Here is a 20,492-nt window from a genome sequence, read left to right as displayed (position 1 = left end):
AAGCTGTACATCCTCTTTGTCCCAAGTTAAAGCTGAACGACCTCAGACTCTTATGAGAGCAGACTGTTTGGTCTTCTCTAAGACACCAGCTCCCCCCAACAGGCATGAGAGACCCAGCCTGCCACAGGCCCAAGTCTCACCTCAAATAATGCAATTTCAGTTAAGATGACAGCAGCTGGTCCCAGCTGTATTTTGGCAAAGGTTTAATACTGCCAGGACAAAACCAGAAAGCGACCAAGAAGACCCACCCGACCCGTTAACAAACACCTACGGTTCTCATACACAGAAAGATCAACAAGTCCATGTTTATTGAGCACTAGAATTAAAAAAGTAACAGCACTTTGTTGATTTGGAACTAAAAATCAAGACTTATTTTTACTTTTGGAAGGATCACTCAAAACAACTTGGTTAAAAGCACCCCAGAAAGCAAGGTGTAGCCCTTCTTGTTCACCATGTTCTCCAAAGTGATGGAGGTCCCAGAGCCTACAGCTGCACTAAACACAAAGTTCCTCTGACTGAAGACCCCAGCGAGGTGGAGGGGTTTGACACCCCAGGTACCGGGGTTTGATGCTCTGGTTATCATCTCCTGGCCAAGCAGAGCCTGTAGCAACTGTGGGCTGCTCACCCTGTGCCCACAGCGCCTTGCACCTGCTTGTCCTACGCGTCTTGGAGTGGTCACCAGTTGGCCTCACACCAGCACCGTTACAGGGAGGATTGTTTTTCCTGACTGCTATTGGAAAACATTTACAATTTCATACGAACAAGCTAGCTACCATCCAAGCAGGGCAAATGTTTGGTTTAAGACCCATCCTGACAGTCTGTACTGTTGAGAGGTTCACAGTGAGTGGTGATCACCGCCAGCACGTCCAACCCAATCCACTTGTTTGAGGTTTCAGACCTCACCCTTGAAGTGCACCATAGGAAATATTCTGAAAAATTGTTGAGGTGTCTGCTTCAATCCCAACAGCACCCAAAGGGACTGACTCCAGCTCCAGAAAGCAGCTGTTTAAAATTACTGTATTTGTTTCAGGTACCTAAACCTTGCAAACCTTTTCGCTGGCAGGAGAGTTAACTGCGCAGTTGTAGGAAACATAAGTCAGGTTCATCGACACCAACGCAAACACTGTGCCAGAGAAAGCAAAAATTTTTAAGGGAGGTATTTTGCATGGTGGAGCGTCCCCCTCCCCAGCTATCAGCAAAACATTAAATCCAGCTCTGCTGGGGGTCGGTGGCAATACCAGTGAGAAGACCCAGTGTGCACTGGTGCTGGCCACCTCCTCTCAGCGGCACTGGACACCAGGACAGCACTTGGAATAAATACAGGGAAAAAAAATGTGACTATTTCAGCTTCTCACCGGCTGCTCCAGGGATTGAAACAGGACCTGCCTGGATAAGGGTAGAGGAAGAGAGAGCTGTACATCTCAGAGAAAGTTTTTTATGGAATTCTCCATTTTAGAGTCAACTGGGACTAAGGAAAAGGGAAAAGCAAAAAAGGAGGTCTCCCTTCTCATTATACGATCAGCCCAAGGTAGCAGAAATTCACATGAGAACCTTTGCTGACTTCAGTTGCGTCCTTGAGCACGTCAGCATTTGCAGTCCTTGTAGCTCTCCTGCTCCTCACAAGAAACAGCCACCAGTGAACGAGGGAGCTCCAGCAATGCCCTGCAAGTCAGAATAGGTCAGGAATTTATTTCTAGCAGTTTGCCTCCAAGGGTTGGTTTCTATTTGCACTAAAATGTCCTGAGAGTAAGAAATTCCCCTCTGCAGCCCACGTCTTGCCACCTTTCCTGTTGATTACTGCCTTATTCTATAACTGGTTCTAATTACTTCCCACTGCAAGGTGAGGTATTGCACCTGAGAGAAGGTGGCATAATATGCAGCCCTACTCCACTACTGCTGGTTTTCCCATCGCAGGGCCAGATGAAAAAGCTTTGCAGATCTCCCAAAAGGCAGGCAAGAATCATTATCCCCATGTGATGTCGGGAAATGACTGGGGTTGCTTATTCTGCAGCTCAAAGTCAGTCAGTAAAATAACGTCAACTGAATGACACGTTTATTGTACAATCCAGAAAGAAACCCTGAGTTACCAGCTGTAGAACAAAGTTAAAAATTAAAAAAAAAAAAAAAAAAGGGATGGTTTGTTTCATAGGTTCCTGCTGAAGGAAATGAAAACCAAGAATGGTAAAAGCAGCAGCCAGAGCCAGCCTAAAGCCTCAGCTTTGCCACGGAGAACATTCCTTTGCCATCGCCACCTGCACGGGTGACACTGCCCAGGGAGCGACAGGGAGGACATGACGATGGGAGGGCAGAGGGGAGGAATGAGCCAAGCCTAGCAGGTACGCTGGACAGCTGATCACCTAAGGGAGTGTTTGGAAAAGCCGCGGTTTATTTTGTTCAGAAAACTGCCGGCCGGGCTGGGGGAGCGCAGGAGAGAGGAAGAAACGGGGTCTGAAGAATCGCCCTGACGCTCTGCACACACCCGCACAAGAAGTGAAAGGAAGGGCTGGGACGTCCTTGATAAACACGAGCGCTGCTGGCTAGGAGTCTGCAGGGCTGCCTTTGTGCAGGGCATCCAGCGGTTCAAGGGAGGAAAAACCCCAAAGCCTAAACCCCAAATGTGATGCAGTCTTCCAGCTGCAGTGGTGTTGGAGAGGATTGATTCCAAGCAATGATGTAGCTGCAACAAATGTCTGGCCCTACACGGGAAAGGGTGAATCAGAGCTGCTTTTTAGTGCCACTTGACATCAGCTATACATTCTAGTTCTCATATACACAGATGGATGTCTTTAAAAATCGACAATTTACACTTCAAAAAAAGTGTTACAGTGAAGTTCTCTCAGCAAAGATCAGTCCACACGAGGAGGAGCCAGTCTTTCAGAAACAGGGAGGCACGTGGCCTTTTGGGAACAAGTCCTCGAAGGAGCTCCTGTGCCAGCGCTGCCCGCCCGCTCTCCCGCTCCTCGCCTTCTGCAGGCGTGCAAAGCCCGGTGTGTGCTCGCCCCGTGCTGCACGGCTGCCAACCACCCCAGCCTCACAGCGTGGTGGAAGGAAGCTTCTTCACCCGCCTCTGCGCCAGAATGGAGGATTCAATGGGCTTCAGCTGGGGGCTCGGCTTGGAGCTGTGCAGTGCAGAGTATGTGGCAGCCATCGCCCCCTTGGAAAGAAGGTACGAGAGAAGTTATTTAGGCGTAGAAGAGGTATTTCAGACTCATGGCTTTACAAGATGAGGGGCCAGAGTAGCCAGACCCACAAACAAAGCCAGAAGCATCTTTCTTTTTTTGTTCAATCTCCCTCCCGTTCTGTTAAAGAACCTCCCTAGGTTTTCCTGCCAAAAAAAACCCCCAACTTGTCTAGTATTGCCTGCCCTGGCCCACACCTCTCCAACGTGCCACACTGCTTTGCCCACACCACATCACCCACCCGACCGCTGCTTTCCGAAGAGCCCAAGGTACGTGAGGAACCAGCTGAAGGCTCAGCTCAGACTCTGTACCTTTACAAGCTGAACGTCCTGGTGATTCAGCTGGCTCTGGGGTAAGCTGTCCTTCTGGGTTATCCATGGGTGCTGCAGGACCTGCTTGGCTGTTAGACGCTGGTGAGGATCTACATGAAGCATCTTTGATACCAGATCCTAAGAGCATCATTTGGAAAATGAGACTTTAGAAGATTTCATACTTTAAATGCAAAAATACCCCCTTTCCGCCCCCAAATCAGGATTTCAATTCAGAAGCCAAGTTTAAAGATTTATAGAGATCTATACAATCTCCTTTTGTATTAAATATGCTTTCAGCTGGGGAGGTATAACACAACAGCAAACCTCTCATGGGTCAAGCATGAGGTTGGTGTTCCATGCAAATATTCACAGCCAGAGCTAAAATGAAGTGGGGAGAGGCACACTCTGCAGGAGATATGCACGGAGTAGAAACTACACTGCTGGTTTTCTCCTTTCTCTTCTGTCCTCCCTCCCCAAGCTGCTTTAAACTTGCCTCACAGCAACTGGCCCGTGCTCGATCCCAACCCTTTATTGTAACACAAAAGACTATCAAACTGTACCTTGGCCATGTCAGAAATAGTGTCCCAGTTGCCTCCACTGATGGAGAACTTGCCGCCACCTATCCGGGTCAGGATCTCTTCTGGAGTGTCGCTGGGACCGTTTGCAAAGGGAGTGCAGCTACGGAGAGAAGAAAGAGCATTTGATGGACTGTCCTGTGACCCAGCCAGAGAGCACGCCCAGGCAGCAGCGACTGAGGTGGTGGCCAACTGCCACCGCAGAGCATGTCTCAGAGCAAGGTGGTCATAGCCCTGGCTGTTGCCTTCCAGTGAGACAGAGGTGCTTACCCAGCGAGCATCGTATACAGGAGAACTCCCAGGCTCCAGATGTCGCAGCCCTCATCATAGCCTTGGCGTTTTAGTACCTGAAGAGAATAAGCAAAGGAAAAAAAATATAGTGTGTTTGGTTCTCACTTCAGCTTGTGAGGAGCAGCCTGACACCTGCGTGCAGTCCATATGCAAAGCTTCTACAGCCCTACTGAACAGCATGGCTTGGACTAAAAGATCAGGATTCAAATCAGATTTGGGTTTTGTGGAACAGAGGAACCCCTCAGGCACATCAAAACAACAAGTGAGAAAGGAGCCATGTTCCAGCGCGGTGACTCTGCATGCATGCTCTGTGGCGTGCTGGCTCTTTTTCTTTCTTCTGCACCAAGGTAACTGAGTGGAAAATCATCCCACCTCACCTCTTGTAACAGGTGAGTTAATTGTGAAGGGAAGCAGTCTAGAAAATCACTGGGCTTGTAAAGCCTCACTACCCTAAGCAGACCCCCTCATAAGGACAGCGCAAGTTGAAGGACTGCATTGTAACTGCACTTGAGATCCCCTATTTATTCGTTACTATGAGCAGTATTTCTGTTGTTATCTCCTCCAGGACCGAGTACGCCAGAGCAGGCTGGAGTCAGGAAGGGGACAGACCCCCTGTGCTGAGACCTAAGAGCTACCGAAGGGTCTCAGGTCAGTAAGGTGCTTACCTCGGGTGCCACGAAGTTTGCCGTGTAACAAGGAGTCATGAGAAGGCCATTCTCAGCCCTCAGCTGCTTGGCAAAGCCAAAGTCACAAATGCGAATGCTTTCGGGGTTTCCCGACTCGTCCACATAAAGGATATTGCTGGGTTTCAAGTCCCTGTGAACCACCTGTGGACCAAAGAAAGTGCCGGTCTCATCCCCCAGGAAGATAAAGGTCTGAAACTGCATCGGGACACTCAGCCCCTGCCCTGCCCCCACATCTGGCTTGCCCACACAGCAACACCAGCAAGAAATAATAATCCTGACAGGCAAAGTGACTCCCCAAAGGAGAGGGAGCATAGTGCCATGCCAGACAGCTTCCCAGGAAAACAGACGCAGCCATACTCACCCCTTGGGAATGCAGATACTCCACTGTTTTACAGATCGTGTGCAGGACCGAACTGGCTTCCCTCTCCGAGAAAAATTTCTGTCTGAGGATTTTATCCAGCAGCTCCCCTCCCCTCATCAGCTCGGTCACCAGGTACACATACTTCCCATCATCATACACCTGCCAAAGCAAACACAGGGGGTTAACCAAACGGTGTTTCCAGAGCTTTCCTTCTCCGCTCCTGCCACCAAGAAGCAGACAGAAATCAGCAGTGCAGGGTCTGGGGATGCTTCCCCACTGCAGAGCGATACCTTCGGCAGGGCCATTGGGCTGCCTGTGCTGGAGCTACCTTCTGCCCCCCCCCCCCCTCCCGCAGACCAGCCTGCCCTTCCTAAACCAAAATACTGGGATGTGATTCAAGTCACACTCACATCTTTCAAGGTGATGATGTTTGGGTGCTGCCCGTATCGCAGGAGGATTTCTATTTCCTCAGAAGGGTCTCGCTTGCTCTTGTCAATAACCTGCAAGAGTGTGGATGAGCATTAGCCATGACGGGGTGGGCAAGGGGCCAGGACCAAGCACACAAGCTGCATGTTTGAAGCCCCGCAGGTCCTGTACTGTATCCATTCCCTGTCCCCTGCCCTCTTTAGCCAACAGCTCTAGAAATCTCCTTGTTGCTTCATCAGTCCTGTGTCCCCAAACACCAAAGTTTTATGTCTGGCTTGTTTGTTAAGGCCTGACGTAGCCACAGCAAGCCTTGCACAGGTAGGTGAGACACTGTCCTCCTGCAGAGAGGAGGACGCTGCTTCCCCACCATTCCCAGGTAAGGAAGCTTGTGCAGGTAGATGCACAGCAGCACAGAAACTGTCCATCTATGGCCCTACACAAGCAGGGAAAGCGATTTCATTCCTGGATGTTATTTTGGTCATCGCGGAGAAGAACAGAAATCTAACAGGGGAGTTCAGATGGTAAATCTCAGACCTTGACTGCATATTCCATGTTGGTTGCTTTATGAATGCAGCGTTTACACACTGAGTAGGAGCCGACGCCGATTGCCTCCTTCACCACATAGCCGTCACTGAACTGGACATTCTTGCCGTGCAGCTGCTGCAAGAGGAGAGTGGAGAGCAGATGAGCTGGGAGGGTTCAGGGAAGGGTTTGTGCAATGTGATGAGTTAACTGCAACACAGGGCGAGCTGACAGACTGCTGTCTGCTACATCCCACAGCTTCTCCTCCCGGCTAGGGAGAGGGAGGAGAAGAGAACAAGGCAGATATAGGTCAGTGGGCTAACACTGGCTGCATCTAGCATGGTGCATTTCAGTGGCACCTTTCAACCCACGGGCATTTATGCAGACCTCCCACTAGCATGGGTCTACTTGGGGAGAGAAAAGCAATCAGACTCGCATTGCCCTGCCAACCTTTGCACATGACAACCAACAAAACCGAAAGAACAGGATGCAAAAATTCAAAGCAGCATGACATTGCTTCAGGCTTCCCGTTAGCTCTGCTCCAGATGGTACAGAGGTCCCACGGACCCACTCTGGAGTATTACAACAGCTTCAAACAGTTGTTCCTCTGTCCCCACTTCTTACCTGTACAACCGAATGTAGAGGTGACTGGGCAGCTTTCACCTTGCCGTCCTCCATCAACCCAGTCGCCACGAAACTGAAGCCTCGGAAGAGCTGATGGGCTCCTGCACTAGGGGGGATGCCTGGGGAATCTGCAACAGGAGTTGAGAGGCAACGTGAAGAGGGATGACTAGTCCTGCGGAAGCAGAAGCCTTCCCCTTGCTACCAGGACCTGCGGCTCCTCCTTAGTTTATTTGAGACAAGAGCCACACCACGCAGCACCGAGCTTACCCCTAACACCCCAATGTCTAGTGCACGGCCACCTCCCCAGTGCTGCAACCATCTGGAGCTGGCAGAGGGCAACCCTTGCCCTGCTGGCACCGGCAAACCGGTATGAAGCTGTACGGTACCATTTCACACAGGAAACTTTGGCTTCGCGTGAATTATTACAAACCTTTTGGTGTACGGGATGTAAATTCTGTGTCAAAATAAAAGGTGTCATCTGGCTGGCCGACTGCAGGCTTGAAGGGCGGTTTGATTTCCCTGCGGTACAGCTTCTGCAAAACAAAGGCAGCTCAGAAGTGCTCCGGCAGGTCAGCGCTCCCGTAGGCGCTCAGAATGGTCCAAAGGCTTCCCAGGAATCGGAGGCCAAGAAGAGATTTTGCAAAACTAGAAACAGCTCTGTGGCTTGGCATTTAACTACAGATCAGCAGTCTGAGGGAAGGCTTCTTGGCCGGTGGAGTGCTTCTGAATCAGTTTGTGGAGAAATGCTGCAAGCTTTACCATATATTAAACCAAGGGGGGAAAAAAAAAAAAAGTGTTCTACATGTAACTTGACCCCACTCCAAAACCAGTATCCATAAAGTATTTACCTTGCCAAGCTCTTCCACCTCTCCTAACTCCTGTGAGGGCTTTGCTGACTCATGCCTCCCCGGGGACAGCCAGAGGAGATGCCCTAGGAGGACACTGGTATCCCAGCTCTCCTGTAAATAGCCTTTTAAAATTGCTTCTTGAAGCAAAAATTTGAAAGAAGCTTCACTAGCACTGCTGGAGGTTCGGTCTAGCAGCTTGCTGGGTGCCTCAAAAACATTAGGAAACTGATCTTCAAAATCCCTTATCGAGTGAGGGAAAACAGGGAAGAATCAAAATTATATGGTAAAGTAGGGAGGTGGCCAGAAGCAACTGGGAAATGCCAGTTCAGTTATCGCCCTGCTTCTCTGTACAAAACAAGGTCTTTCCTTGCCAGAAATGTTTCCCCAGTTCCTTCCCACTTTGTGCAAGACAATCCTGGTTGTGCCAAACCCCAGCTAAAACCTGCACCTTACTGCTGACAGATGAGTAAATTCAGACTAAGGCAAGATCACAGGCAACTCAAGTATGAAACAGTTATTCGCATGACAAATAAGAGTTTCAGTTTTGGGAAGGATTATCGGAACAGATGGAAACAGGGATTGGTAACTCTCCCATAGCTGGTCAAGCATCATGACTGTGCTATTACTGCAGTCAGCAGAACTGTGTTACTGGTGCTGAGCAGTGAAGACGCTTGCTTTTATGTTTCTGACACTCACATTCCAGTCGATGGTGGAGTAGAAAGGATGGCGCTTGATCTCTTCTGCCCCATCTGGTCCAGAACCTGAAAGATGCACCCATGGAGCGCATTGCATTAAACCACCGACAAAGCGAAGGCTACTACCACACACGCCACAGCGCCCGGTATTACGGGAAACCTGGCTGTAATTAAATCAGCCCATTAACCGAGCACAAGTGTGAACATGCCGCTGACCCACGAGGATGTGAGAGGCCCCGATGCAGCATCAGGTGTATTCAGAAACCAAAAAAATGTCTTACCTAATCTGTTGGCTGGATTCCTTTTGAAAAGGGCTCGCAGGAGGCTCTGTGCTTCAGAGCTCAGGAACTGCGGCATGCCCAGCTTTGCTCTGGAGAGGAAGTTAAGCAATGAGTTGCAGGTTTAAAGAAGTCAACCCACAAGCTGACTGCAGCACCTCCACCCCCCGAAAGTACAATCATCTGTTTGGCATTTACACTGCACCCTTCAAACTAACTGTTGATACACCACCACTTGCCAAACAATGCCATTAAGTTGCGAGAACCCCTGAATTGCAACACACTCGGACAAAGAGCAGAAGTTTGCCTCCTATACATACATGAAAGAGAAACTCCTCTTACTTGAGGATGAGGGTCATCGTCTCCTTACGATCCTTCCCCTGGAAGGGCAGCGAGCCGGTGAGCATTTCAAACTGGGAGGGAAAGAGAAGATGGGGAGGTCACGTCTAAGCAAGTCTGAGGGTTACCCAGATCCCACTGCACCTTCATCTGGGAGCGCGCCAAAGCTAGTGAAAAGCTTGCAAGGGATCAAAAGCCTTGCTCTAAAAAAGATCGCAGACATCATATTTTTACCAGGTTTGCAGCGGGAACACGTTCAAGCCAGCGCCTGGCTCCTGCGGGAGCCCTCGGATTCAGCAGCTGCCAGATGGTGGCACCAGATCTGCACAGACACCCCCACCCCAGCGCTGGGGTGGCGGCGGACACCCCCATGCACCCCTCCCCGCACACCCCAGTGCTGACCGGGACAAAAGCCCCAGGAGCTCCGCTTCCTCGAGAAACACGCGCTGCTGGCTGCCTGCCTGGACAGCCTGCTGCAGAGCACCCCCCGGCCACACACCTGCTGGACATGCAGCATCACGCAGGGGTGCTGGAGCAGCTGCTCCGCCGGGTCCCCAGACACGCTGCCTGGCTACGTACCATTAACACCCCGTAGGACCACCAGTCAGCACTGTGCGAGTGGCCCTGGCGATTCACAACTTCTGGCGCCATATATTCCACCGTCCCACAGAAGGAATAGGCTTTCTTCTCGTGGTCTATAGCCTCCTTACTCAAGCCAAAATCTACATAAAAGAAAAACTGTCAGCAGGCACCCATGTGCCCCGAGCAATCAGAGTCACGCAGAGCGGAGAGGACTAAGAGAAGCTCCGTATTTCAAGGACCAACCTTGCTTTTGTGGAGCCCCTTACCTGTGAGTTTGATGTGCCCTTCTTCATCCAAGAGGATGCTACAGCATGAATGAAAAAAGCAAGTTTTTACTGCCTGAAATAAGGGCTGGTGAGAACAAGCAGATGCAGCAGAGGCCGAGATGCTCCCAGAATCCAGAGGAGAAAGTTATCTGCCCCTTCCCCCAGTGCTTTAAGCTCCATCACCAAGCCATGAGTGGCACCAGGAGCAGCTCCCTTCTCTCCATGCCCTCAACTTCGCATCGAACGTGACCCACACAGGTTACACCACCATTGATCCCCCACATGACCCAGGTAAGAATAACCAAATCATGCAGCTGCTCCGTGTCTCTGCAGAGGCCCAGAGCCCCTAAAGGCTCTCAATCGCTTAGAGCCTGAGCCCAGAGGCTGCCAAGGACCACTGCTCAGACATGTGGTGCACACATACTGCCTCCGCAGCGCTCCTGGCCGTAACTGCTGACCAGAGGCACCGGAGCCTCCTGGACTGGCACCATCACCTTCCATCTGGCTGGCCCCAGGGCAGCATCCAGCTCTGCTTTGTGGCAGAAGGCTGCGGCGTTTGCTGCCTGCAGGCTTGGGACTGAAGGGCTCGGGTTCCCCGCCTCGGCTGTGCCACACGTACTTCTCCGGTTTGAGATCCCTGTATATGATTCCCAGGCTGTGCAAATGGTCAAGCCCCAGCGCCAGCTCTGCCAGGTAGAACTTCACATCCTCCTCGGTGAACATGACCTGCAGGAAGGGAGAGGAGGCAGACAGGCGTGGGGGTTACACCACCGGCAGCGGGACCACCTCTGCTGCACCCGTACAAGACCTTTCACATCCACGTTGCTCCCTCCTGCCCTTTCACACCTAAGACTCCCAGGCTTCGCCAGCCGTCCTAAGGTATCAATTAAGCAGCAACACCGAAAAAACAAACCAGGTTGCTAAGCAGCAGGCAGGTTTTCAAAAAACTCTTTGTTTATGTTCACTGGGTTATGTTCCCAGTTGTCTTCACCTGGCATAACTTCTCGTTACCCCTCCCACTCCCTGCCCTTGCCCCATCCCAGCGAGGCGACACAACCAGCTGACACCACAGCAGAACACGGTTCTCGCCTCTTTTCATTCTTAATGTGATGCTCAGCAGAAGCTGCTGTGGAGGCGAGACTTGCCTCCCACGCCGCTGCTGCTCTGCCAGAGCAGAGGGCTCCTGAGCCATCCTCTCCTGTGGCCAGCTCTGGGCTAGCAGCAGCATGGAGGTTGTTTCCACCCCTCTCAAAGACTTTGCAAGGATCAATCCCTTCTCCAGGCAATTAAGCACAGATGAACTGAGAGCCTCAGCAACCACCGAGATGCCAGAGTGTACCCACCTCTTTGGAAAGCCGAGTGAAAAGGTCACCTCCTCGGAGGAAATCCAAGATGAGATACAGCTTCCCCTCTGTCTGGAATGCTGAAACACAAGCCAGAGCAGGAATCAGAGCCCTCTGCTGAGGGAAGGCTCCATGGTGTTACATTAATCACTTAAATCCCAATGGCTCCAGTTGTGCAGATGCCCTGCATGGTTACTAGGTTAAATGCAGGTAGGGCTAATTATGTGGGGTAAATGAGATAGCCTGTCCCTGATGTTGAAACGGGAGTTCAGCAGCAGCACTCTGGCACTGCAGAAAATCCTCATTTTAAGGGGGGGGGGGGGGGGGGGGGGGGGGGGGGGGCAGGGGCTGGTTCCCTTTCAGTCAGTGATGCCCTACTGAAAGGGCTCTTCTCCTGAGAGGCACTGGTCACTTTACAGGGAAAGAAGCTGTCCTTGCCTTCCTCAGAGTCAGAGCATCAATCCTGCCAAACTCTGGCTTGACTAGTTAATTCTGCTTTCTCAGTTCCTCCTGATTTGATGTTTTAATCGCAAGGATTTGATGTTTAAACCTCTTCTCCCAGCCTATGCTCTGTCCCCCCCATTCAATAGCTAGAGCAGGCATGGGACCAAAGACCATTGCAGGAAAGGATTTGTGTTAAGGGGACTGTGAAAGCTCCAGAGCAGCACGACCATTGAGGGATGCAGACTGGTCCAGGCCTCTTCTCCATTTCAGAAGTATCTCCAGAAGTCTGTTAGGGACCATGAGAGACTCTCAGCATCCTCTAAGCAGCTTCTGCTGGATGCCTCATGCTCATCTACCGGCTTACGGCAGACATGCCTGCAGTAGCATCTTTCTTTATTGTGCTTAGAAGCAGTCAGTGCCTGTTTGAGCCTGCAGCCCCTCTCCCAGTGTCCCAGCTAGCTCCATACTCACCATAGTGGAGTTTCACCACAAAGGGATGGTTTACATCAGCCAGGATGTCCCTTTCTATCTTTGTTCTTACTCGATCACGCACTGTGGGGAGAGAGAGGAACAGCTCAGACACAGCAAAAGGCACACAGTACCCCGGTGTCAGCCTTGCCAGCCTTAAGCCCTTTAGTACCAGGCAGCTCGAGCCAGATCTTTTCCCACCTCCATCACTGCAACAAGGGGTTTTTTACAGGTGGAGAGAAAAGGAAGCTGTTAGGCTGAGATAAGGATACACCCCTCACACCCCCACTACCCCACCCCCGATCACCCTGGGGCCAGCAGTGACTACTGCGAGTGCTCTTTAAGACAGGGAGGATAAAAGCATTGCAGTACAAGTCTCCTACCTTTCAAGGTTGCCTTCTTGAGCACTTTCATGGCATAGAGGTGGTTGCTGTCTGGCGGTGTTATTTTTCTCACCAAGAAAACCTGAGGCAGAAGAACACCGCATTTGCCAAGCACTAAACATTAGCAGCAGGAGTCGGATGCCGCTCAAAGTGACAAACCTCACGGTAACGCTGCGAAGCAGCTGGCCACAGGACTGGTGAGAAGCACTCCACGTGAAACCCCATGAGGTTTTCAGGAAAGTGCTGTGTGTAGACTCCTCTCACCCCCTATCTCCAGCCACTGCAGCACCTGGGCCTTCATACTGCACTTTCCTCCCCTCCTGTCTTCCACACCTCTTGCTCACTCCTGCAGTTCCTGTGGGGCTGGGGCTGATGCCTGGGAGCTGTGATTTGAAGCTCTGATGCTTCAGTGTACTGCAAAGCCTCCTGGTGACTTGCTGGTTTGACAGGCAGATCAACTCCTCATTATTCAGGTCCCGCATCCTCTTTGGATTTTTACCTCCTTCCCTTCCCTGATGTCCCATTCTACCTGGTTTGAGGCAGCCTCAGAGAGACACGACCTTTCTTCTGCCTAGAGCTACTGCTGCATTTGCCCAGAACAGCACGGAGCCCTGTACAAGCCCCCACTGTTAGCACTGATAACTGATTGACATGAAGCTGATTTAATGTGCGAGCAGATGGTCTGTAAGAGACCTGGATTATTTACACATTGAAATAGGTAAGAGTTACAGGCTACTTCCTTCCCCCTTCACAGAAGGGAAACCGGACCATAACGGGGGCCAAAACCAGTCCCTGGCACACAGCATCATTTCTGAGAAGACAGGAACATGCCTGAGTCCTCCAAGTCCTCAATTCAACTGCCAGCCTGGCAGCCAGCTAGAACGCTGCAGGAGGAGGTCCTTCTGCTCTGTGGGACACCGACACTTACGAGCAGGATCCCACTCCTACCCTCCTGATCATCGGGAAAAAGGATTACAGGGAGCTCTGGACATACAGGCTGGCCCTTAGCAGAAGGCATCACTACGGTTGCCTTTCAGGTTAGAAGCAACCATTTGCTAAGTGGGCTCATCAGTCAGATTCTCACGATCTGGTGGGAACAAGGAAAGCGGTTTCGTTGGGGACAGTCCCTTTTGTCACCATTTATCTGGCATGACACCTAGGAAGAAGCGAACTCACCTTGCCGAAGGAGCCCTGTCCCAGCACCTTCAGGAGCTCAAACTGCGAAGGATCTGCCTTCTCGGAGCCTTCCTTCACATGGTGCGTGATGTTGATTTCTTTCACAACACCTTCGCCCTGAAAAAGAGGGGACACGGCTGACTGGGAATACACTCCTGAGCAAGAGAAAGCAAGCCTTATCGGATTAAGGAACCAGGACTGCAGTTACAGCCTCACAGGAACCACATCTGAGAGAAGCATAAAAGTTGGTGCTTGTCACAGGTATCTCCTGGCTTCAACATCTGGAATAAATAAGACATCGACAGCTCACAGCAGGCAGCCTTGGTGCAGATCCTGCGCTCTCCCCAAAGGCTCCGCTCCTTGCACCACAGGTGTTGCACTTCTTTGAACTGCATTTCAGAAGAGCGCTTGAAAAGCACCTTCCTTTTTAAGGCACTGGTAGCAAAAACAGGAGTGTTTATGCCACTAAAAATCCCACAACACAAAAATACAGCACTGTTGTCAAAACACGGCCAGGGCTCGCAAAAATCAGACATGTTGGAGCCCATCTGCTCAGCAATCTGAGCAACTCTGCAACATAAGTCTTAGTGCATCTTCAGCACATACAGATGATGCTTTAACAGACTTGAGCCTTCAAGAAGATTGAGGGGAAGCCAAGGTCTCTGGCACATGTTTTGTTTAAAACACATTCTTTTATTTAAAAAAAAAAATCAAGAAGAAAAAGAGATTTAATCAGCAGTATCTGATTCAGTAACGTAAATTCAGTAACGAAGCTAGGCCAGCGTACGAGAACAGGCACAGACCCTGGGGTGATGCTGAAACACCTCCTTCCCCCAGCAAACCCTGTCCATGCCCAGGGCTCAGCCCAACAGAAACCCCTTGTGCTGCTTTCTGTTTGCATCCCCAAAATAAAGACCTTTTATACTGCTCGTCTTCCAGCTGTGCCTTTCCCTCTGCTTCTCGTCATCATACCTAGGCTGTACATCAGCACTCAGGTTTCCTCCGAGCCTGAGCTGCTGATGCCCCTCTCCCACCCGACCATAGGGAGAGCCCACAGGGCAGGCTGGATCGACTGCCCACTTCTACAGACACGGATCTTACTCCGGCCAGAACCCCCTCGCAGCCGCACGCCTTGTCAGGACAAGTCCAGGCTTCTTGGCACTTCAGTCTCACGCTATCCAGTGTTAGAGGCAGTCTGGTTGCTATTTGGACCTGCAGGCCAGCAATTAAGTTCCAAGGGGCATTAAATTCTGTTGCTCTCTGACCCTAGGGCAGATGTGGCCATCAGAAAACTGGAACTGCTATTTCGTTTCTCCCCTTGCAGAGCCGGGGCGGGGTGGGGGGTGGGGGGAGGGAAAGCTACGCTTTGTTTTCTGAAACTACTCAGATACTTGGTCTGGAACTCACCTAATCGAAGTAGCTTTTAAAAACAACAGGAACCAGGTTTGAGGCTCTGCCTCCACTCTGCACCCCAGCCCACTCCCCACCCTCCCAGCACCTTCTCGGGGAGGGCAGCCTGGCCAAGCGCCCGCGGATGTGGTTGCCTACCTGCAGCGAGCAGCCTGCCCTCCCCGCTCTCACGCTTGGCTTTTCTCTAGATTAGGAGGGAGCTTTGTTTCCATGTCAGTAGCTTTGCTCTCTCAAGATCCTCCATCACGCAGACACAGCCCTAGCAGGGAAGCCCATGCTTGCAGCACGCACAGCCCCAGCATGGGGAGAGGGCAGGGGGGCAGGAGCTCCCTGCGTTATCCTGCCTTTTGCTGGTCTCGGTGATCACAGACAAGAAAGATCTTATAATCCCCGTATCAAAAAGTTTTCATGTTCCACATGATCTCCCAGCTTAAATCAGCCACCTTACACTTCTGGTTTCGTTGGGAGCTTAGCCCGTGGCGCACAGCTGTGGGTTAGGAACAGCCTCCCTCTTCTAGCCAAGAGCCTGAGCAGGAGTCAGCCAAGAGGTCTCCTCCTGCTAGTCCTTCCACCTTGTCCAGCTCTCCAGGGAGTAACCCCACAGCAGGGAGCGACCTGGGGATGGGACCAGTGGAAGTTCTATGTTCTTTCCCTCCTCCGCATCTTCATGAAAACACGAGAAAGAAATTGGGTCTACACAGCATCAGCACTTGTACAACCACGCACGTTTCACCCTGTAGCATCACACACCTATGCAGAGAGGGACATTTAAAATGAACTCCTGTATCCACCTCCAAGGCACCTGGACCCAACCTCCTACCACAGCAATTCAGGAGCTGCGGAGCGATGTGTGTTCACAGCTGTGGGAATTCTATGCCTTGGCCAACAGCAAGACCCAGTGTGTGTTTAACTGCAAGTCGTTTCAGCAGCCCAAGCGGCATCTGAAGGCAGGCAGGGATTCGCATGCGCCGCCTGCCAGCCAGCCTGCATCGCAAACACTCATACACACCAGCTAGACCAAAAGTGGCATCAGCAGAGACACTGTTGACAGCTTTCTGAGAAAAGCTTTGAGATGCCATTTGGTGTCTTGCTGACACAAGGGAGCTTTCCTCCCATGGACTCATCCAGTAACTTGCAATTCAACCATGAGGACTCTGGCGAGCAGCTCCTACAGCCTGTTGAGCAGCACACCAGAACACATCTCCAGCACAAAGCACCTGCGTGCTGCCCAGCTGCAGCACAAAGCAGCTTTGCTTGCATCAAGATACGTTTCTTCCAATAGCACCATTAAGCAAACTAACTCAGAAGGCAGAAAAAGCAAAGCAAACCAGACTGCTCCAAATATCCATCTAAAGCATCTGGATGAGCAACCAGTGAGACCAGGAGAGGCAAAGCAGCAGTACTGACCGGGCTGGAGAGCTGGCTGGGGGCAGGCAGCTGCAGGCTGCAGGGCTTGGCTCGATGCTTCCTCTGCAGCCAGAGTGCAAGGAACGCGCAGATGCGAGGAAGTTTAGGGTCCCTCTCCATTCTCCCATCCCGATCAACATCGCACAGCCCCTGTAATTGCCACCCCTGTGAGCTGCCGGGGGAGCTCGGCCAGCTCCTGGGGATCAGGGAGGCTCCCGCAGCGCTGCATGGACACCCCACGCTCGAGGTTACAGGATGGAGGAGATACAGGTGGTTACAGCCCAGCTGCATATGCGCAGTGGAGACAAGCGACTCGGTCACACGGAGCAGGTTCACGCTCCCACTCCCCAGCAACAGCGCTTGTGGTTGGGGCTTTTTTTTTTTTTCGGTTTTGCTTTAAAAAAAAAAAAAACAACAAAAAAACCCCTCACAGCTCATCGTTCCCATTTTCACATTTGGATTCCCCAGTTCAGACAAGATGCTGGCAGAGAACATACATGGTCTAGTTAAAGTGATTTCCATCAAATACTGCATGAATCTCATGTCAGGCCGTGAGCTTTGGGGGCGTTTCCACAACGGGGGAATATTTTGGAAGCCACTTACTAAAAAGGAAGAGAAAAACTCATGAGCCCCCATACAGAAGTCTGACAGCACCTCGGAAAACTGCACATCTCTTTGCTCTCACACTGGCGCAGGGATGATGGCTCACCCATGATGGCATTCAGGGTGCATTGATCTCATGGGCAAATCCTCTGGCATCACGAGGATTTGCATCTAGTCTGTTGCTTGCTTTATGCTGCACAAGAGACCTTGTCCTGCACACTGGAGCTACCTATGAGCCACCCTGAGAAGTTCCATGCGAGGTATTTTTATGGGCATTTCTGTTACAGACAGTTTCTGGACCCACTGCTGCCTGGATTTATGGGCAGGACAGAGAAAAGGTATTTTGAGCGCTTGTTCTGCCTTCTTCCCCTGCCAAGCCTGCCCCCCTTGACCTTTCCTTTGGGTCAGGACAGATGTGTTCTCCGCAGCAAGACCCCAGAGAGTGCAGGTAAGAAAGAAACCCCTTGAAATGAGTAAAAAGACACCCACGCACCTTTGCAATTAGAACTAACCCCGTCTCAGCGCTGATTTCTGAATTTCTCCCGAGAGTGCAGAGCATGAAAAGAGAATCTTGGTTTGGACCCAGAGAGGCTACTTATGACTGTCTTGTCTCCTCCACCCCCATAATGTGCTCTTTGAGAACCAATAACGAAAGAAACAAATGACTTAATATCAGCGAGACAGCTGGTCCCAGCTCCGCAGAGGGAACCTCAATAGCTGATGAGGTCCAGAGCCGGAGCAGCACGGAACAGCACCGTGCAGCCACTGGGCACAAGTCTCCGGGAAAATCGGCTCATACTGACACCTCCTTCATTCTGCCACAGTCCCCGTGAAACAGAAACCCTGCCCGCAATGTGCCGCCCAAAGATGAGCATCACTGCTTCCAAGGAAGCGTTGCCTTGCTCAGTGAAGCCGTGCAGGAGATGCAGCCAGCCAGCTCTCTGTGTGTGGGCCCGGCAAGATCTGATAAATCTTGTCCCGACCGACACAATTTTGCATGTTGTGTTATCAGGCACTCGGCGCGGGGAGAGGAGCCTCAGAAAAGCAATCAAAAACCCCCACGGTATGTCCACGCACCTAAAACGCTGGAGCGCCCGCCCCAGCAAGCTGACAAGATCAGAAAGCCACAGCAGACATAAATGACAGCACGGAAAGGGGTTTGGTGTGGGGAGGAAGGAGGAGGAGGATGAAGTCAAGTCCAGGATGTCATGTGAACAAGTGAGTAATAGCTGCTTTCTGCATTAGCAGTCCCACCTAGCTGAGCCAGGCTGCCGGGGCGTGCTGCGAGGAAGGGTTTGCTTCTCAGAGAGGTCCCTGCGGGCTCTGCTTACACCCTCGCGTACGTGGGATGACCTGTCGTGGGACAAAGTGTAACTCAAACGCACGCGTCCCCCCCAGGTGCACATCTGCGTCTCTTACCTTGTCTGCTGAGTCCACGAGCTCTTTCTCTATCCAACTGATGTCTGATTTGGCCTGTGGGACAATAAATAAGTGTCAGCACAGAGGGGCTGTGATACTCTGCTAAAGTTTTCCCAATGAACTTGTTTAGCAAGACCAGGAGAGCTGGTTACAGTCACTGGTGGTGCCCCCCCAGACATCCCTCCTCGGGACACGATTCTGAGCTGCGTTGGTGGCTCCAGCTGCTGTTAAAGGCTTTGATACACTCTGACGGGCGGTGGAGAGGGACACGGTGCCGGCACTCGGTGACGTGTATTCCCCAAGAATCACAGCACCACCACCAAGGAGAAAGAATTAATTTCTGGTAGGTTGATTAATGTTGAGATCAGATTTTACTCTCAGCTGGACAAAGTCCAAAAGCATCTGTTCCCGCAGCGGTGTGCTGGGTCTGCAGGGAAGTCAGGCACCCCCGGCAAGGAGAGGGCCTCTCTCCAGGGGCACGATCCCCGTTTCTAAAGCAACCAGGAGGAACATATTCAAATGCCAAAACTCACCACATCCCTCGAGGGCAGGGCAAGGCCAGCCCAGCTGCTCTGACAGGTCCCTGAGCAGCATTAGAAATGTCAGTTTACGCTGCCTCTGGGGCCAGATGCAATTCTGTGAACCCTTATATAGGGAGAGATGCAGAAGCATTTAAAGGGAGCTCAGAAAAGCGCTGCTCAGCTAGGATACAGCTCCTTCTCCCCCAGAACCTCAGGCTTAAGGGAAGAAGTAAGTTTTTGCAAGGTCAGCAAGTTTTTCCAAGGTCAGCCCCCAAGCCTGCTGTATGTCAGTGAACACACACAGATTTGCTATCACATCTAGGTACTCTTCCACCCGTGTTTTAGATAATGACCTAAGTTTGAATAGAAAAATCACCCCCCCCCCAAAAAAAAAAAAATAAAATCAGATTTGAAACATTTCCTCCGAGAGGTTCAAATCTTTGGCTGCGACAAAACTCATGCGACTGCAGACAGAAGGGATCTCAAGAGAGACTCGGGCTGTGACTTCTCTGGTGTCTTTTCAAGCAGTTTATCAGCACGACGGAGCCTGTGGCACTGGCAGGGCTCTTCGGTGCCAGCAATGTCGATGAGGTGGGAACAGCACGAGGCAGAGCGACCTGAAAACGGGACGGGAGCTCCGGGGAGGTAAGAGAAGAAAAAGCAAGCCTTGAGGGAAAGGAGGAGTTGCATAAAGCCAGCGAGATCAGAGTTAAGAACTAACTGATTTTTAGCTCCGGAAGGACTGAATCAGATCGGAGGGGGCCCGTGCAGTCACCTCTTCCCCTTCCTCCCCCCCGTCGCTCTGCCCCTGCAGAGCAGCCAAGGTCTCTTTGGGTCTGGGAGAAGGTGGCTGTCCCACCGCCGCCGTGGGAAGCGATGCCTGGGGCAGCTGGCTGGCACACCCACCAAAGCTACAACTAAACCCCTTCCCCAGCACCCAAAAGTGATGATGGAAACCTCAGCGCTCGCCCCCCCTACCCGCCCCGCTGGGGATCACACCCACCCGCAGGGAAAGCAGCTTCTTCATGGCTCCTCCACTGCACCAAGCCCTGCCTTGGATGGGGACGGATTGATTTTGCTCCCACAAGCACGGGTCTCTCTGCCGGTCCACCCTCCCAGCACAAGACACTGCTCCTGTGAGCTACCAGCCATCTTCTGGCACCCACAGCCTCACGGGAGGCCATTTTACACCGGTTCCTGCACCGCTGGGAAATTATATTTGCTGTTCCTGGAAAATAAAAGGTCAGGTCTGAGCCCAGGAGGTCCCTCAAGTCAGAGGAGGAGAGAACTTCAGAACTTCCCAGTTGCCTGAGACCTGCACAGATGGCTTAGTCA

General features: G+C 51.7%; 1 protein-coding gene across 10 annotated transcripts in view; it reads right to left on the bottom strand.

Annotated features, from left to right (window-relative positions):
- Positions 1-291: 291 nt before the first annotated feature.
- RPS6KA1 (ribosomal protein S6 kinase A1) overlaps positions 292-20,492 on the bottom strand; it is a 41,597-nt gene continuing 21,396 nt past the window's right edge. For 3 of the 10 annotated variants that reach the window (XM_040586980.1, XM_040586978.1, XM_040586979.1), the window contains 22 exons: positions 20,161-20,385; positions 18,637-18,690; positions 13,798-13,914; positions 12,622-12,703; positions 12,242-12,322; positions 11,327-11,406; positions 10,603-10,709; positions 9,984-10,021; positions 9,715-9,857; positions 9,139-9,209; positions 8,800-8,888; positions 8,520-8,584; positions 7,406-7,508; positions 6,976-7,103; positions 6,364-6,489; positions 5,814-5,903; positions 5,404-5,562; positions 5,022-5,183; positions 4,336-4,412; positions 4,051-4,168; positions 3,491-3,628; positions 292-3,154 (listed from right to left, as the gene is read on the bottom strand). In XM_040586980.1, coding sequence (XP_040442914.1) covers positions 3,032-3,154; positions 3,491-3,628; positions 4,051-4,168; positions 4,336-4,412; positions 5,022-5,183; positions 5,404-5,562; positions 5,814-5,903; positions 6,364-6,489; positions 6,976-7,103; positions 7,406-7,508; positions 8,520-8,584; positions 8,800-8,888; positions 9,139-9,209; positions 9,715-9,857; positions 9,984-10,021; positions 10,603-10,709; positions 11,327-11,406; positions 12,242-12,322; positions 12,622-12,703; positions 13,798-13,914; positions 18,637-18,690; positions 20,161-20,184 — 2,175 coding nt within the window. In that variant the 5' untranslated portion in view covers positions 20,185-20,385 and the 3' untranslated portion in view covers positions 292-3,031. Of the gene's footprint in view, positions 3,155-3,490; positions 3,629-4,050; positions 4,169-4,335; positions 4,413-5,021; positions 5,184-5,403; positions 5,563-5,813; positions 5,904-6,363; positions 6,490-6,975; positions 7,104-7,405; positions 7,509-8,519; positions 8,585-8,799; positions 8,889-9,138; positions 9,210-9,714; positions 9,858-9,983; positions 10,022-10,602; positions 10,710-11,326; positions 11,407-12,241; positions 12,323-12,621; positions 12,704-13,797; positions 13,915-18,471; positions 18,555-18,636; positions 19,793-20,160; positions 20,386-20,492 lie in introns of those variants that run through there. The other 7 variants (XM_040586976.1, XM_040586977.1, XR_005826893.1 and 4 more) reach the window with 6 other exon arrangements.

This window comes from Falco naumanni, chromosome 3 (genome assembly GCF_017639655.2).
Source record: "Falco naumanni isolate bFalNau1 chromosome 3, bFalNau1.pat, whole genome shotgun sequence".
Classification (NCBI taxonomy): domain Eukaryota; kingdom Metazoa; phylum Chordata; class Aves; order Falconiformes; family Falconidae; genus Falco; species Falco naumanni.
Note: the sequence above shows the minus strand (reverse complement) of the source record. Positions and strands in the feature narration are given on the sequence as shown.